This window comes from Cardiocondyla obscurior, linkage group LG22 (assembly GCF_019399895.1).
Source record: "Cardiocondyla obscurior isolate alpha-2009 linkage group LG22, Cobs3.1, whole genome shotgun sequence".
NCBI lineage: Eukaryota > Metazoa > Arthropoda > Insecta > Hymenoptera > Formicidae > Cardiocondyla > Cardiocondyla obscurior.
The window spans coordinates 1,983,135-1,999,574 of NC_091885.1; the positions used below are offsets into that span (position 1 = coordinate 1,983,135).

General features: G+C 33.8%; 4 protein-coding genes across 6 annotated transcripts in view; 3 read left to right on the top strand and 1 right to left on the bottom strand.

Moving 5' to 3' along the window:
* Positions 1-937: 937 nt before the first annotated feature.
* LOC139111013 (odorant receptor 13a-like) lies at positions 938-4,024 on the top strand. Its single transcript, XM_070671040.1, has 9 exons — positions 938-1,669; positions 1,852-1,968; positions 2,056-2,173; positions 2,383-2,635; positions 2,749-2,871; positions 2,982-3,072; positions 3,197-3,333; positions 3,548-3,680; positions 3,841-4,024. The coding sequence occupies exons 1-9, from the start codon at positions 1,526-1,528 to the stop codon at positions 3,892-3,894; spliced, it is 1,170 nt and encodes a 389-aa protein (XP_070527141.1). The 5' UTR covers positions 938-1,525; the 3' UTR covers positions 3,895-4,024.
* Positions 4,025-4,109: 85 nt separating this feature from the next.
* On the top strand, positions 4,110-7,380 carry Task7 (TWIK-related acid-sensitive K[+] channel 7). The gene is made up of 5 exons (XM_070671041.1): positions 4,110-4,733; positions 4,825-4,980; positions 5,071-5,414; positions 5,486-5,604; positions 5,703-7,380. Exons 1-5 carry the CDS (start codon positions 4,607-4,609, stop codon positions 5,968-5,970), a joined length of 1,014 nt encoding a protein of 337 aa, XP_070527142.1. The 5' UTR covers positions 4,110-4,606; the 3' UTR covers positions 5,971-7,380.
* Positions 7,381-7,463: 83 nt separating this feature from the next.
* On the top strand, positions 7,464-9,765 carry LOC139111020 (potassium/sodium hyperpolarization-activated cyclic nucleotide-gated channel 1). Its single transcript, XM_070671050.1, has 8 exons — positions 7,464-7,754; positions 7,828-8,049; positions 8,137-8,323; positions 8,394-8,528; positions 8,627-8,819; positions 8,887-9,078; positions 9,184-9,407; positions 9,480-9,765. The coding sequence occupies exons 1-8, from the start codon at positions 7,528-7,530 to the stop codon at positions 9,762-9,764; spliced, it is 1,665 nt and encodes a 554-aa protein (XP_070527151.1). The 5' UTR covers positions 7,464-7,527; the 3' UTR covers position 9,765.
* Positions 9,766-9,910: 145 nt separating this feature from the next.
* The window catches only part of Ppn (proteoglycan-like sulfated glycoprotein papilin), a 54,594-nt gene continuing 48,064 nt past the window's right edge, over positions 9,911-16,440 (bottom strand). For 2 of the 3 annotated variants that reach the window (XM_070671024.1, XM_070671023.1), the window contains 7 exons: positions 15,999-16,238; positions 15,574-15,896; positions 15,303-15,453; positions 14,441-14,956; positions 13,948-14,103; positions 13,712-13,825; positions 9,911-13,615 (listed from right to left, as the gene is read on the bottom strand). In XM_070671024.1, the coding sequence (XP_070527125.1) occupies positions 13,425-13,615; positions 13,712-13,825; positions 13,948-14,103; positions 14,441-14,956; positions 15,303-15,453; positions 15,574-15,896; positions 15,999-16,238 (1,691 nt within the window). In that variant the 3' untranslated portion in view covers positions 9,911-13,424. The remainder of the gene's footprint in view (positions 13,616-13,711; positions 13,826-13,947; positions 14,104-14,440; positions 14,957-15,302; positions 15,454-15,573; positions 15,897-15,998; positions 16,239-16,440) is intronic. The other variant, XM_070671025.1, reaches the window with a different exon arrangement.

Consider the following 16,440-nt stretch of genomic DNA (forward strand, 5'->3'; position numbering starts at 1 on the left):
AAATTCTTTAATTTGTAACCGAAAACTTGAAAGAAATAAGCCGCTCGATATAGGCTTAAATAGATGTTCCCACTTGCATAATCTGAAAATTAATTTTGGAACGCAGCCCATGTCGGACCGAGTTCCGCGCTTTTATTGGTTGAATTCTTTCGCGCGATCTCGAATGCGTTTTTAAACGTTATTCGGCTTCTTTAAGGGGAAGCTAAACCTTCTCGTTTTACCACCAAAAACTGTAGACCGAGATATTACAAAATAAATTTCTGTTAATTCAGAATATCCTAATATTTTATATTAAATGTGTTTTATAGATTTTACCTTATGTTTTTTTAGATGAATATTTAAAATAGATTGCAAAGCACTTGTTTGTAAAAAAAATATAAATATAACGATAATGAAAAATTCTACATTAACACTTGCATCACTTACATAATTTTGTGTCCACCTCTTGTCTATTAATTAAATCTTGGCACCGATATAATGATTTTGACGGCAGGTTGATATCTGATTGACTGTTCTTCTCGTTTTGAGATGCTCGACGAGCCAGATGCAGTCTTCGACGAGATTGCGTCATTCTATAACACGATATAAAATCATTAATCATTTTGCTTTTTGTTACATTTAGATAAATAAACTAGAATAAAATTACTTTCGATTTTGCAGATCAAGATCCGATGATAAATATAAATCGTCCTCAGCGGTTGTATCAAATTTTACCAAGTTGTTGTACCAAGTATCGAGTTGTCTCTGCATATTCAGATAAATACATTACACATACGCGTGCCTGTGCATGTGCATGTGCACACAACGTATGCATGCATTCGCAACATTTGTGCAGCCTAAACAAGATTCAGCATTAATTACTCATGATTAATACACGCATTCAGTTTGTGCTATACTTACGTTACAACGGGCAAAGCCTTTTCGCATGATACGATGTGTCACGCTCGAAATATGTTTCGTGGAACTCGCATAATAACGACGAGACACTTTTAGTACTTCTCACTGTTGCGTGAAATAAAAGGCGCGCTTTAGATACAGTAACAGTTAGATGAACTAACTATAGCTATAACCTTAGTAACAGTTAACAGATGAGCGAGGTGACAAAAGAGCATCTGTAAAACTATTCTGGATTTCTGCTGTTATGTTACGATAATATTGAAGCCTGTTGAACAAAAAGACTCGTTGCGGGACGAGTTAAAAAAATAATTAAGTACCTCGCGGTTAAAGAATATGTTATATAATATAGTATATCGCACGCTATTATGAAGATAATGAATTCAAGTGACAATAGCGGGCATCCCGGGGTGAAACCTTTAGGCTAAGGATTCAAGGGACGTGCGTAGGCTGGATCCGACAATTAAGTACGGCTATAAGCGAGCAATTAAAATAATTTTGTAATGGTGCCGACCGAACGCTCACAGAGAGAATTATTAAAGACAATGGTGCGAATGGATGCAACGTTGAAAGTTACCGGCAGTTCTCCCCGACCATATCGTTCTTCTACAGTTCTATTGATAAGTGTGAAATGCAGTTCTTTGATGGGCGGAATTACAGAATTAATAAAGTCCTTTTGTCATGTGTCGGACAGTGGCCGTATCAAACGAACAGGAGTAGCAACGCTATTATTATCATTATAGTGTCTTTAGCCGGCACGCAAATTATCGCCAAGGTATGACAGAACGTTTAAACAACGCTATGTTTCATTTGTCCGTTAATGAAGAGTAACTCATTCACCCTTTTGTAAAAATAGAAACTATTTTTAAGTAATTATCGTGTGCTTTAATATAAAAGGCAACCAATGTTGCATACCGTATCGCTTCGCGTTTATTATTTCTTGGTTTAAAAATATAGATATGCGGCTTATTATCTATTCACAATTTCGACTTGTTCATCGATTCCCTTTCACCGCTGGTCGTCGATCTGGGATGCGCAATAAAATTAGTGACTTGCGTTTTGAGAGCAACAGAGGTATGTAAATATAATATTTGTCGCGATAAGAATTAAAGTTTAGAATTTCTTTACGGTATAATTTAATACGATGTAATTTAATTGCAGATCAGGGAACTCTTTGATCAGATACAATACGATTGGCAATTATTAATTACGTCCCCATATATTAAAACTCTTAGTAATTATGCACAAGGTGGACGGACATTCACACTCATTTATGCAGGTAAGCATAAATAAGTAACTATAATGATCGACTCTACATGCAATAAAGAAAAAAAAATTCTGAAATGGATTTTTTAAATTCATAAGTAATTGATTTTTCAATAGCGACTGTAACAATTCTGGTTTTAATATTACTAGATAATTAAATATAAAAATTAAAAAAAAAAATATATATATATATACAAGTGATAAAAATATAAATTTATTTAGGTTCTTTTTATTCGGCGTTGACGTTCTTCATGTTAGTACCATTGCAACAATTGTTACTGGACTCTTCTTTAAATGCTTCAACTCGGCCGTTGCTACATCAAGTTGAGTACTACATCGATATGGAGAAATATTACTTTCCTATTTTAATTCATGGATACCTTACAGCCATCATTTGTGTAAGCATATCCGTTGCGGCAGACACAATGTATGTAATAGTAGTGCAGCACATTTGTGGATTATTTATGATTATCGGGTAAGAAGTTTGTGAAATAATTTTACTTAATTTATTTCTTTTAAATGTATTTTAATTGATTTGTATTTGATATTAATAAGTAATTTTAAAATTCATGCAATTAATTGTGTCAGGCAGCAACTGGATAATTTAATAAAAACAGACAATTTAGAAATAGATCTGAATCCACCTATAAAAGACGATAAACCGTATGAAAATGTTGTGAATAGCATTCGTACTCACAAGAAAGCTTTAAGGTAATATGCAATTTTTATTTAAAATATATATTCAATTTTCTTACTGCATATGTAAATAATTAATATGTATAAGCAATATATTTTAACTGAAATATTTTTAATCCATGAAGATTTGCCAGTCTCATTGAAGCAGTATTTAGCCAAATGTTTTTCTTAATGGCAGCTGTTAATTTGCTTATTATTAGTATGACAGGCGTTACGGTACGTCAGCTTTATTTGTTTCATTTATTTGCACTTAATAAACTACTTATTAATATAAATTAAAAATAGATAAAAATAAAATATTAAATTTTCTTCTGTAACTATATGATATTAAATTTTTTAGGCGGTCACAAACATGGACAAACCAGAAGAGTTCTTTAGACAAATAACATTTTCATGCGCATTATTAGTACATCTATTTTTTGAAAGCTTTCAAGCGCAACGTTTAATTGATCACAGCTCGCTTGTTCATACCAGCTTGTACGTATATGTTTTTATATTAAAAAGCAATATTAATTTTCAAAGGTTCAAAACAGTTTGCGAATATAAATTTAATCGTCTCTTCCTATTAATTTTTTTATTTATTTTTAAATACAAGTTTTAATGAAGACCAAAATTCTGTTTTATTAGAAATTAAATTTTGCATACTAAAAATTAACGATTTTAAAAACAAGTCATTATATTTCGTTTGTAGAACAAGCGTACCCTGGTATCAGACTTCTTCTCGGACAAGGAAAATCTTAATTTTTATGATAATGAAAACACGAGAACCTTGTGTACTAACGGCAGGAAAAATGTATGTTATATCTATGGACACTTTCTCTACGGTAAGTAATAATTTTTAATGGTTTATTAAAAATATAATATTAAAAAAATGTGTTTAAATAATTAAAAAAAAAAATATAATGTGCTTATACATATATTACCGACTAATATCAAAATTAATATTATATTAATATTTAAATTTTATTATTTAATTTTTTCAAGATTGTTCGAACATCAGTGTCATACTTTACGATGCTGCGATCGGTATATAATTAAATTATTTCTCTTAAACCAGAGAAAATAAATATTTCTCGTAATAACAAAAGTTCTAATTAATTAAATAAACAATTATTAAGCTACATTAAAATAAAATCTATTAAGTTCCGGCCAAGTCTTGGTGAATACATAGAGAAGAAACTAGCAATTAAGGCCGGTGTACATGAATACCGGTCTAACTTTCGCTTTTTCTTCTGATTAAAATTTCAACATGATTTGTTATACTGTATAGAAGTTGCGTTAATTATCAGCGATAATAGGTAGAAGATAACTTATCACTTACCTGAAATCAGAGTGGTTATCACTGGAGCTCGTGATCATCCCTGTACTGCACTTTCGAATAAGCTAGCAGCGCCGTATCTTCACAAAACATCCCTTTTGGTACGCGATCAATACTCTGGTCCTCGAAGTGGACGGCACGGAGCGAATTTGTTGTCTCACGAGCACTGTGCATACTCTCGTGGGGCCTAGCATTCTTCAACGAGTATTCATTTAATGTGATTTAAACCTTCCGCGTGTTCGCTCGTGCAAGAAAGTATTATTTCGCAAGCCGTGCGTCAAGGATTATTCCGCATAAATGTCGGATTTCGCGAGGAACGCTGTATCGTCAGGGAAAAACTCGAAAAGTTCGTCGTTGCGAGTGTAATTGTCGAATTTTTTTTATTTTGTCGCGCGCTTTCGTGGCGCGCAATAATCAGCCAAAACGGCGAAAATGAAGAGACAGAACGTCAGAACTTTGTCGTTGGTGGTGTGCACGTTTACGTATCTTCTCGTCGGCGCCGCGGTATTCGACGCCCTTGAATCGGACACTGAGAGGAAACGTTGGGAGTTTCTCTCGGGTGAGTTTTCTTTCTCGCTGTTTTGCACAAATTGTTCTCAAGCTAAAAGATTATTTATGATTAATTATTTCCGTGGAAAATGCTGCTACAGAGATACGGCGTAACATGATGAGGAAGTACAATATTACGCCCGAGGATTACAGGATGGTCGAAATTGTAATAATAGAAAATAAGCCACACAAAGCGGGGCCGCAGTGGAAATTCGCGGGTGCCTTCTACTTTGCCACTTTAGTATTAGCCATGATTGGTAAGTTGATACTCTCCAAGATTATTCAAATTTGACGTATATAATACGAATTGCATAATAAATTTAATATTTATTTAAAAACTATTTAAGGTTACGGACATTCAACTCCAGTAACTAAAGGCGGGAAGGCGTTTTGTATGATATACGCAATGGTAGGAATCCCTTTGGGATTAGTGATGTTCCAGAGCATCGGCGAGCGACTGAATAAGTTCGCATCGGTTGTAATCAGACGGGCAAAGACCTATCTCAGGTGCCAAAGAACTGAAGCTACAGAAATGAATCTTATGCTCGCGACCGGTCTGCTTTCGAGTATAATTATTACTACGGGCGCTGCCGTGTTTTCCAGATACGAAGGTTGGAGTTATTTCGATAGTTTTTACTATTGTTTTGTAACGCTCACGACTATCGGTTTCGGTGACTATGTCGCTCTTCAGGTAAATAATTCTTGCTTAATTACGAAGAAAAGCAATAAATAATTAAGACTTACAAATAATTTCTTTTTCAGAATGATCACGCGCTTTCCAAAAAACCTGGGTACGTGATTTTAAGTTTAATTTTTATTCTGTTCGGCTTAGCCGTGGTCGCCGCTAGCATCAATTTGCTCGTATTGCGATTTATGACAACGTAAGTACATTTTTTTTTGTACAAGGCTAACGAATAATTTTACATACATCTAAAAAAAAAATGTAACTGTTAATACTTTGCAAAATCTATCTTTTTAGGGATTCCGGTGAGGCACGTCGCGACGACACTGAGATGCAGTCTGCCTCACATCACGTTTTAACATTGGACGGAGAGGTTGTCGCGGTGAATGGAAAGCTCTTGGCTAGCCACGTGCCTATCATTCACGACACGGACGATTGTGTAAGCGTGTGTTCTTGCACCTGCCTAGGTCCAGCGAACTCCGAGCTGCTGGATCCTTCCGGGTATCAAGGCTACCGACCACCCCCAACCTCTGCCAGTCTTCGAATAAAACGCGCGTCTGTCTGATGGAGGGAGTTTCGTCGTCGCAGCTTATGTCGCCGATTTTCAAAGGCCGACAGCCGACAATTGCTCGGTATCGATGTTTAAGATTGCTGATTTCCCGCACAAAACTCTTCACAAAAGAGTACCGCGCACTGTGATACCTCCACAAAGGACAATTTATAACGTTTAGTAAAGATTTTCACAGCCCGTGTGAAAGGTAAAATTAAAAAAAGAAAAAAAAAAACTGTCATTTGAAGAAAACGTTTGATGTTTGATACGTGTGACCAGAACACTAATTGTTGACCGTTATTCGAATTCCGACGAAAACTTAAAGAGGGACGCTTGAATAATGTATGTTCTTGCTGCATTTCCTGGCATTATATCGTCACGTGTCCCCGGATAAGTTGATGCATTTTGATAACTAACATTGCTCAACTGCATTGATTTTCAACACATGGATGTTATATATAACTGTAGTTCACGTGTTGTACTCGATTAAGTGAATATGACGAGTGATATGGTAATAATCATTTTACTGAATAGCTATGATTACAAAACGTAGATTATTCAAATAATATCCAGGGTGATAATCGTTGAAATGTTAAATGTTACGAAAAGTAAAACATTTAGTAAAGAAACGTACCTCAGAACAAACATACTCGTGTTATCGGATGGTAAAGCATTAAAAAAAATAAAATAAAAAAAAAACGATGGCGCATTTATACATAATATCGTAGTATCGATGTTGTATCAATATATGTGCATGTATGCAAAGCGGAGAAACATAAATTGCTCGAATAATCTGAATCAAGTTTTCATACTTTATCTTATGTTACTCGTGTATAAAACATCCTAATTCAGACATTTTTTTAATAAAGTAAAATTTCGCGGATATAAGCTTTTTTTGTGATTAAATATACAAATTGTATCACATGAAAAAAAAAACAAAAAAAAACAGGATTGTATGCCGTTTTAAAAAATTATATACATAAGAATGAAACTACAATAGAACAATATTCTAGATACTGTAAACCTCAATAACGTAATGTTATACGCGTGTTTCCATATTTATATTCATAAAGAAGCTCTCAAGAAATTCGACGTGATAATTTGTGTCAGATCAGAAAAATGCACACATAGATGTATGTATTATGACTCATATTTTTTTAAAACATTTACAAAGTAAAATAAACGATGCAAGAAGATATTTGGGAAGACTGATAGCTTAAACTGAATACATAATAATTATTACTTGTTTCAATAAAATTCATCGAAAACGATATCAATGAAATTCAGCTCTTTTCAAAACGTTGCAATGTATGTGGCACTTAAAGTATGCAATTTATACTTCAGATATAGATAAACAAAGTATGTACATATTAATAAAAATGTAGCAGATAATGACGTACTAAATAATAAATTATGCTGTGTGTATTCCGTTGTAATTATTATATATTTAAAAAAACAATAGAAGTTTTCTTTGAACATACTCGCGATATTATTCAAGTATTATCGTTTAACCTTACATGCCATTTTAACATCTAATCCGTAGAAGAAAACTTTAATTCTTATTATTTAATTATGAACGAGCATATATGTCAATTACTGCTAACAAAGGAAAGTAAGTTTCCTTTTACGACTATAAAACCCTTCACTTTCACAAATATATGGACAACCTGGTGTGGTATCAGTAAATATACTCCAAAATGCAATCTTTATATGGACAGCATGGCCACAATTGCTGCTGAAAAACTAAGGCATTCTGAATCTAAATATTGGTGGATAATACATCCATTTAGTTACGCTAGGCACGTTTTAAATATAACGCAAGTTGTTAAAAAAAAATTATGTTATTCTCTCTTTGAATAAGTTAATTTACAGATTTTTGTGGGATACCTTTATGATGATAATATTCATGATCGCTTTCTTTACCATCCCTTTTATGGTCTGTATCGTTATAATGGATTACGAAACAATTCGTCTAGATTTAGTGAACGTTCCAATTTACGCGATCTGTTGGTTGGACATAATGTTAAATTGCATTACGGGATATTACAATAAGAAAACTATGTCCGTCGAATTAAAACCTATTAAAGTATTCACGTGAGATATCGCGTCCAACATTTCATAAAAAAAAAATTATATTCTTATTAATTTCTGTTTAATGTTAAATACATATTTCTTTTGTAGATTCTATTTTAAAAAGTTTCTTGTCCCGGATGTGCTATCATCTTTTTCGTACGACTATATGACATTGCGATGGCGAAGATTACCGGGAAATAATCCTCATTATATCATTACGTTAATTAATATTATACCTCTTCTTAAGTTGACGCGCTATTGCACTTTTAATTCAAACATTTATTATTTATTTCTGGTAATCCATTTATATATTTTCCACAAAAAAAAAGAAAAAAAAAATTGTATTATATTAATTAATTTTTCAGCATTTTAGAATAGACAGATTCTATTTGGATTTGTATACCACCTTATTACTGGGACTATACTTGATCTATTGGTTCTCCTGTCTGTGTTACGTAATACCTGTTTTACTAATGTATTTTATTAATATTTCACCAAAAGTAAGCACATCTACAATATTGATTTACGTAAATATTCTTGGTTTTTTACATTTTTAAGAATGTAATTATTAAAAAAAGATTTTAATGCGCATGAAAAGGAATGCGAAGAATGTTGGATGATGAAACTAGAAGACAAAAGTATCCAATTCAGATTTATAAATGCTGCACTTATCGTAGTAAAAAATATATTAGGAAGTGATTATGGTCCGTTCGTACCAGAGACAGACGGTCTCATTATTTTCGAAAGTATTCTTATGATTATTGGCAAACTTATTATGTGTTACATATTAAGTAAGATTAATTTCTTCACTGAAAGCCGTGCACTATTATTAGGTGTTAAAAATATTGCGCTTTTCAGTTATGTTTTTACAAATTAAAGCTCAAAGAAAGTCATTCGAATCAAAATTTCAAGAGTTAATCGATCAAGTAAAAGCATATTCGAGGCAGAAACAATTATTGCCACACATGAAGAAACGTCTTTTAGCTTATTATTATTACCGCTTCCAAAACTCTTACTTTCACAGTAAACGGATTTTATCAGACCTGACAGGTATAAATAAAATATTATAAGAACAAGAGAAGCATACAAAAATATATCAATTTCTTACCAAAGTATGCAGTGTGTTGAAATTAAATTTAGATTTTTTTTTTTTAGAACCGTTACGTGAAGAGATTGCGTTTCAATCCTGTCGAAGATTGATTGAAAACGTGGCAATTTTTAAAACTTTGCCAAAAAACATCCTGCAGTCAATAGTGAAAAACTTGATATTTGAGTTGTATTTACCAAACGACGTAATTATTAAAGCTGGAAGCCAAGGTGACTGCATGTTCTTTTTGTCGATTGGCACCGTTGCGATTTTTACGCCAACTGGAAAGGAAGTAAGTCTTTTAAAAATGCATAATTGTAAATGTATTTAGGTTGCGCATAGAAATTTAATCCGTTATTTTTAGGTATGCCACTTAAATGACGGTGCTCATTTTGGCGAGATCGCGCTTTTAGTTGCGGATCAACGAAGAGTGGCTAGCGTAATCGCGATCGATGTCTGTGAGGTTTATCGACTAGATCGCAAAGACTTTCGTCAATGCATAGACATACATAGCGAATTGTTTGAAGAAATCGAGCGCATCGCTACAGAACGCATAGAAAGAACCGCTAGAGCTGAAGAACAGCACAAACGTTTTTTGATACGTCCTAATATGATGCCCAATTTAGATGACAAATTTACAAAAATTTAATTTTGCACATATGTAATATGTTCTTTGACTTTATCTATCAACTTTTTAATTTTCAAAGATTTAAGAAAGCTATATTTTTGGATACTTAATTAATTTCTATGGCTGTCAATAATTGACTTTCAGTTAACCTAAAATAATAATTATCGTTTTGACAGTATAATCGTGTATATTTAAGGACCTTATATATTATTATTGTCCATACAATAATCGTAGATAATGGCATTCTCTCATATATTTATATCTACTTTTACTTTAAAATTATATGCATATATTTTAATCGTTACCTACAGTACTTACAATTACAATTACATTCGCTATAGGACTTTACGGTAGCACTGTTGTGATGAGTTCTATTCCTCTATTGAGATAACATATGAGGGATATGAGTCGTGGTTCCTTTTTTTTTTTTAGCAAATTTCTTCTTCCGCAAAAAGCTCAAGTACAGACAGACAGACAAACAGACACAGGTCTAAATTCGTAATACCGTCGTAACTTGACTATTTTTTGCAAAAGATGAACGTGATGGAGTATCGCAACGTCAAAGTAGGAAACAAATGCGACACATTTTGCCGATGTGTCGAGGAAGACAGCGGATCATTCATTCATAACCGACGTCGTTATGCGCGAGGTAAGTTCCAACGAATCCGCGAGAATCGCGTTCCCAATTGATCAAGTTCGCAATGTAATCGTAACGCTAGACGTACCTACGGACATCGGTGTAGTCACTGTATGTATGTACGCTCATCAGAAATGGCGTTCGTGGTGCTGCGAAGGTGGCCAGCGTACGTGATCTTGACGTGGTGTGCGTCGAATCTCACACGAAGCGCGGGCGTAGACATGTTACGGAGCACCGGTCACAGAGGAGTGAGGACTGAGGGGGAACGCGGCCTACTACACCTACACCTCCCCGCACTCGGCGGCCGAGAGAGGAGGAAGTCACGTACGCCAGCCGCCGTCGCCGCTCACCGCAGCAAATGCCATATCTGTCTTTCAATGCACATACATTGACGAGATATGTTACCCTTTTGTGATACGAAATGTAATGATGTGAAATTATTAAATCAACACTGTGTGAAAATTAATATCTATGCGCTAAATGACGGGGCATACTCGGAGGCCGCAATCTTACGATGTAAAAATAATTATTTACAATAAAACAAGTTTAATTAATGCGGGTGATTGTACATCTAGAGTGTCATAATTTTTTTTTTTTCCACGAATTACATTTTTCGCATTTCATCGTATTTCCACCGTTTTTTATCCTGAAATCTATTTCAAATTTACGGCAACGATTAATCGATTGGTCGACTGTCTACATCACTACTAGATCGCTTCGTCGAATTAAATGGTTCACTACGCTATGTACTTTTCACTAAGATTTCTTGGTCATACCTAAAAGAGAGCACGGAGGAGAAGAGTACTTAATATTTTTGTCGACAATATTCTTTGAATGTATATGTTTGCCGAATGAATCTAATCTATATCTTGTTAATTATGTACTACAGTATGAATGTCATGCTGGAAAGAAATACGCGGGTATGTAATAACTATTTACACTAACTAGGCTACATTTCGAAACGTTCTTTGCAAGAAAAATTTTACTCGATATCCGTTCTGAAACCGTTTTCGATAACGGTTTCGTAATGGACATTGAGTAAAATTTTTCTCGGTGTTCCTCGCAGAGGAACGTTTCGGAACGTAGCCCTAGATGTCATGTATATTCAGCACTCTTTCCCCAATCCTTTCAAAGGTCATCTAATAAGGCACTGCGTTTTACTGCGACTAAATCGGTAGAAGTACGGAATAATTAGGAGTTGTTCTAGAGGTTTACAACGCGTCGATTTTGATCGGTAACGATCTCGACTTACAACTTACGTTTACGACGTGTATGTAAATGCGTTTTGGTACTTGTTCTCTTCCCGTTTATCTTTATAATCGTTTAGTTTATAATAGGTGTCTATGATCTATTTGATATTTCATAAATGACGATATGTCTAATGATAGCAAATAACACATAATAATAATTGCGATTAAAACGTTTCAAGAACGAACGTTTAATGCCGCAAATTTGCACGCAAATGCAATAACTAATTAAAGTCAAAGATTGGCTATACATACGTGTTACGACAAGTGAAATGCGGCGAGATGCATAATTTAAGAACATTACGCCGAGCACAAAATTATATCGATATATATGCATTCTTTGCATAAAATTGCATGTTTCCTGTTTTCACATATCTAAGCTTTATGTTTAAATTACCTAGTTATACTTTCAGAGTTATCAGACATTGAAGTTTTTAACTGGCATTTAGAGTCAATATATTCTTTCATATTCGCCGGATAAACATTTCGGTACATATAATATCTGTCCTTTCTTCAATTAATAAAATAAAATAAAATAAAATAAAATAAAACTCTGAAATATACATTAAACCAAACCACATGTTCGTTTGAAAGTAATCTGTGTCATGTGAAATAGATAAAAATATTAAAAATAAAAAAATTAATATAAAATTTAATTAAACACTTTTGTGGTCAATATTTCGCTTTTAAGATACTAAAAATTTTTTGTTAAAAAAAATTATTAATAATACATATGTATAATAACGAAAAATAATAAGTTTATCTTGGACTCAGTACGCGTTATGATATAGTATGTACGAGTATAAGAAACAGTAAAGTAATAATATTATAGAGTATAAATGGCATATTGCATAATAAACTATTTATATTATACAACGTAACGTGTGCGCATACGCTTAATATAAATAGGTACAAGTTTTTTTTTTTTTTTTTTAATTTCGTAGTATGTCCAATAAAGTAAGATATTGTTTAACTTATTGTTAAACGTTCTATATGAGAAAATTTTATATATTATTTTATTCTTATATCGTCGTATCGTGTTCGTTAACTTTATACTGCGTGAGAAAGGAATGATTACACCGTCTCACATCGATAACGACTCTTTAAATCGTATTCTCAAGATTCTGCAAAAATTGTTAAAAATTTTGCTGTTGATTAAAAAAAATATAAAAAAAAATTACAAGACTCGCACATTATTAGGGGTACGCTGCTGTAAGTTGTAGTAATTATTCTACAATTAACTTGAAATACAATTATATGGCGACACATAAAATATATACTTAAAAGAATACCACTCAGAAATAATGTTTTCCACGTACTCGGTAATACAATCCATAAAATTATGCGTTTAATCAGTCGACATTGATTATTTCGGTAACGCGAAATGTCGTATGGAAGATGCGCGTGATTACGACGTTTCCATTGATTTCTTAAGAACAAGTTAATTATCCCGCTTAATATGGCTCCGTCGGACTAGGAATTCAGCGTCAGATTGTATACACATGGATAGAAACGTCGAAGAATCGAGATCGCGCAGATCAAAATGCACGATGTCGATTTCGCACGCTTTAAATGGCAATACCGCATACATATATTATACCATATGTATAAATGCTCTAAGGCTTTGGCAGTGATTTAACAAGTCGATTATCCGGCACGTCCGATAGGGGCAGATACGCGCAATTACTTCCTCTTTTTACCATTTTTTTTCTATTGCGAATCCCGCCGACCACGATCCAGAATCGATATGTACTATCACATGTGCCGAAAAGTCGAATTTTTGTCTTATACGAGCATTCATAAAATAGATCTTCTTTTTCTTCTCGAGTTGTCGATATGAGGTCCTCTCGCTGGCAGTTGTCCGGCTTCTGTGCACGATCGGCAGCAAAACTTTGCATAGTATTTGTGTGTGCAATATTTAGCCGACACAATAAGTTCGCAATTAGCAAAGAATGTGTTGTCCTGGCAATGGGGGTGAATAAAGATACCTGTAATAATCAATTCTAGCGTTAGTTACATCCTGAATTATTTTTAAGAAAAAATACGTAAAATATATCGATCTAAAAAAAAAGAAAAAAAAATACCAGCAACGTGTATATTAACGCTATCGGAATCAGAAGAGAATTCATTGGCCGCTTCGCATCGATATTGGCCAGAATCATCTCGATTTGCATCGCTAATGATAAGCCGATTAAGTTCTGAAAATAAAAATATATGATTCATATTATTATAGTTTATTTTACTGAGTTTATAAAAAATTCATATTAACGCTGACAAAGATATGTTTGTGCTTTATAATACGTTATTATTTGTAATTTACCAGAAATCATTATTCGATTGTTTGTTTGAATAAGTTCGTCGTTCTTATACCAGAGTACACGCGGAATCGGATACCCATCAACATTACAAGCGATGCTTATATCACTGCCTTCGGGAAATTGCGATTGTCCAGCCGATACATTGACGTTGACCGGTACTGTTAAGAAATAAAACTTGTTAATATTCTTAAACTATAAAAATTTTATTTAATAAATAAAAAAAATTATTTTTATTAAAAAAAATATAATATAAAAAAAGCTTATGTAAAGTATACTTACTCAGTTTCGTTTTTACTTAACGATACAAATACTTTATCGAATTAAATGTTTAAAATACATTTGAAACAATATAATAAGCACTTAACACACCATGTTAGTTTTTCATAGTACAATGCAATGTAAATTAATTCCATTATATGTATAATCATGCATGTAAGAAAGAAAAAATCAAAGCAATTAATATAGGTATCAGTCAAAGTGACTTAGTGATCTCACCTTTGAACCTAACGTTACCAGATTCAGTAGTAGTTTCAAGAGGGATAACGTGAGGTATGTAGTAAGGAGTCCTCGAAGAAATAGGAGCATAGGTTTGATGATCGGGAGATTGCGGTCTGGTAGGTCTGTAAGGATACTGCGGTTTTTCAGTAGTAGGTCTCTTCGGTGGTTGAACGAGATACTTTGTGTATTCTTCGTGCTCGGGTTTAACATTATAGACGGGCCCGATCGCTTGTAAGGTCGCCGACCAAGAAGCTGGTGTACCGATGCCATTAAACGCCTGACAAGTGTAAACCCCGAGGCTAGTTAAAGTGACTGAGCGTATCAGAAGAGTGTAATCGGTGTCTTGTTCGTAATTTTCCGAAAATAGAGGTAACATTTGGTCTCCGCGCCACCAAGTGACTATTGGCCTTGGCCATCCCATAGCATAACAGTGCAGCGTAATCGGCGAGTTCATCGTCACTGTTATGCGAGTATCGGGCTCCCCGATGATGGCAACAGAAAGTTCGCTTGGTTCTAAATAGTGCAAGAGAAGGAGCATGCACGATGCTTAGAGAAATATGTTAAGTATACCGTCACCTCGAAAAATATAATCAAACTAATTAACATTTACTTTAACAAATGTTACATGTATTAATTTCATTCCATGCCAATCAAAAATGCAATTGACTAAAATCTACAATCAATATCTTATTAACCATTAAATAAAAACCCTGTTATTTGATTATTCTGAAATACATTTTACGAGACATTCATTAACTACATTTATAACAAATTAGTATCAGTCCCACAATCAATAAATATTATAAAATTCTATAGAATAGTTATTAATTTTTACGAGATAAATAAGCTCTCTACGTACCTGTGACGTCTAATTGATACTCTGCCCTTACCGGTGGTCCTAAACCGTTATCAGCCGTACACACATAAGTTCCTCTATCGTAAGTATATAAGTTAATGATTTGAAGAGATCCGTCGAGTAGTATACGCCGTCTCTTCTCCGAAGGTCCAATCTGAAATAAAAATAATATTTACAAAGTATTTTTAATAATGTATTAAAACAATTATAATTATATAATTTTCAAATATAAAATACTCATTTAATACATTAATTATACGAAAATATAAATTACCAATGTAGTATCTTTTCTCCACGTAATGATTGGTCTGGGAGTTCCTAGTGCGACACATTTCAGCGTAACATAGCCACCTTCTTGCGCGCTAATTTGAGGTTCTTCGGGTTGCTGGATTTTTGCAGGCTCACCACCGTATTGTGGTGGAGTGACGGTGGGTTGTAATGCAGTTGTCAACAATTCTTCCGGTGCAGGTTCTAGGCAGGATGTACCGCATCCACTGTTACAGCACTTCCATTCTTTTGGACAGTCCGCGTCCGTCACACATTCTTGCTCGCACCTCGTGCTGTTGGATACTTTCGGACAATTACCGGGTTTGGCGACTACAAATATATAATATTAGATGTAAATTGATTACAACTATTTAAAAATTAATTTAATAAAAAATTATTTAAAAATAAAATCTAAGACAAAGCAATGCTTACTTGATTGACAAATGCCTTTATATTCCGTGCCGTCTTGTGCCGCGACTAACGTAATGGCGCATCGAGTACCATCGGGGCAGATCTTTGTTCTACAAGGATCAACGCAACGGCATCGCTCGCAATCCTGTACATCCACATATTGTTCTTTACCGTAAGGACAACGGATAATGGTACATTCTTCTTTGGCTTCCGCGCATCGATCTTTCGTATCCTTCGAGTCCACATCTATTTCGTTACTCGCTGTAATTAAAAGTTACGGAAAATTAGAAAATTTTAATTTTTTTTAGTGCTAAGTAAACTTCAACATAAAAAAGAAAAATATAAGCAATAAAAAACGCTGGTAAATGTAAAAGTACAACGTGGTGATTATAATATGTACAATGATGATGAATGTAGCTGGCACTGCAACAAAGCTATATGCATATATATATTTGCAATAATA

Excerpts from the sequence above, each read along its gene's own strand:
- LOC139111013 (XM_070671040.1), top strand. The coding sequence starts at position 1,526 with ATGCAGTTCTTTGATGGGCGGAATTACAGAATTAATAAAGTCCTTTTG. Across the intron at positions 2,174-2,382 it reads ATTCACACTCATTTATGCAG|GTTCTTTTTATTCGGCGTTG; the intron begins GTAAGCATAAAT and ends AAATTTATTTAG. Across the intron at positions 2,872-2,981 it reads ACTCACAAGAAAGCTTTAAG|ATTTGCCAGTCTCATTGAAG; the intron begins GTAATATGCAAT and ends TAATCCATGAAG.
- LOC139111020 (XM_070671050.1), top strand. The coding sequence starts at position 7,528 with ATGAACGAGCATATATGTCAATTACTGCTAACAAAGGAAAGTAAGTTT. Across the intron at positions 8,050-8,136 it reads AAACCTATTAAAGTATTCAC|ATTCTATTTTAAAAAGTTTC; the intron begins GTGAGATATCGC and ends TTTCTTTTGTAG. Across the intron at positions 8,324-8,393 it reads ACATTTATTATTTATTTCTG|CATTTTAGAATAGACAGATT; the intron begins GTAATCCATTTA and ends TTAATTTTTCAG.
- Task7 (XM_070671041.1), top strand. The coding sequence starts at position 4,607 with ATGAAGAGACAGAACGTCAGAACTTTGTCGTTGGTGGTGTGCACGTTT. Across the intron at positions 4,981-5,070 it reads TTTAGTATTAGCCATGATTG|GTTACGGACATTCAACTCCA; the intron begins GTAAGTTGATAC and ends AAACTATTTAAG. Across the intron at positions 5,605-5,702 it reads GTATTGCGATTTATGACAAC|GGATTCCGGTGAGGCACGTC; the intron begins GTAAGTACATTT and ends CTATCTTTTTAG.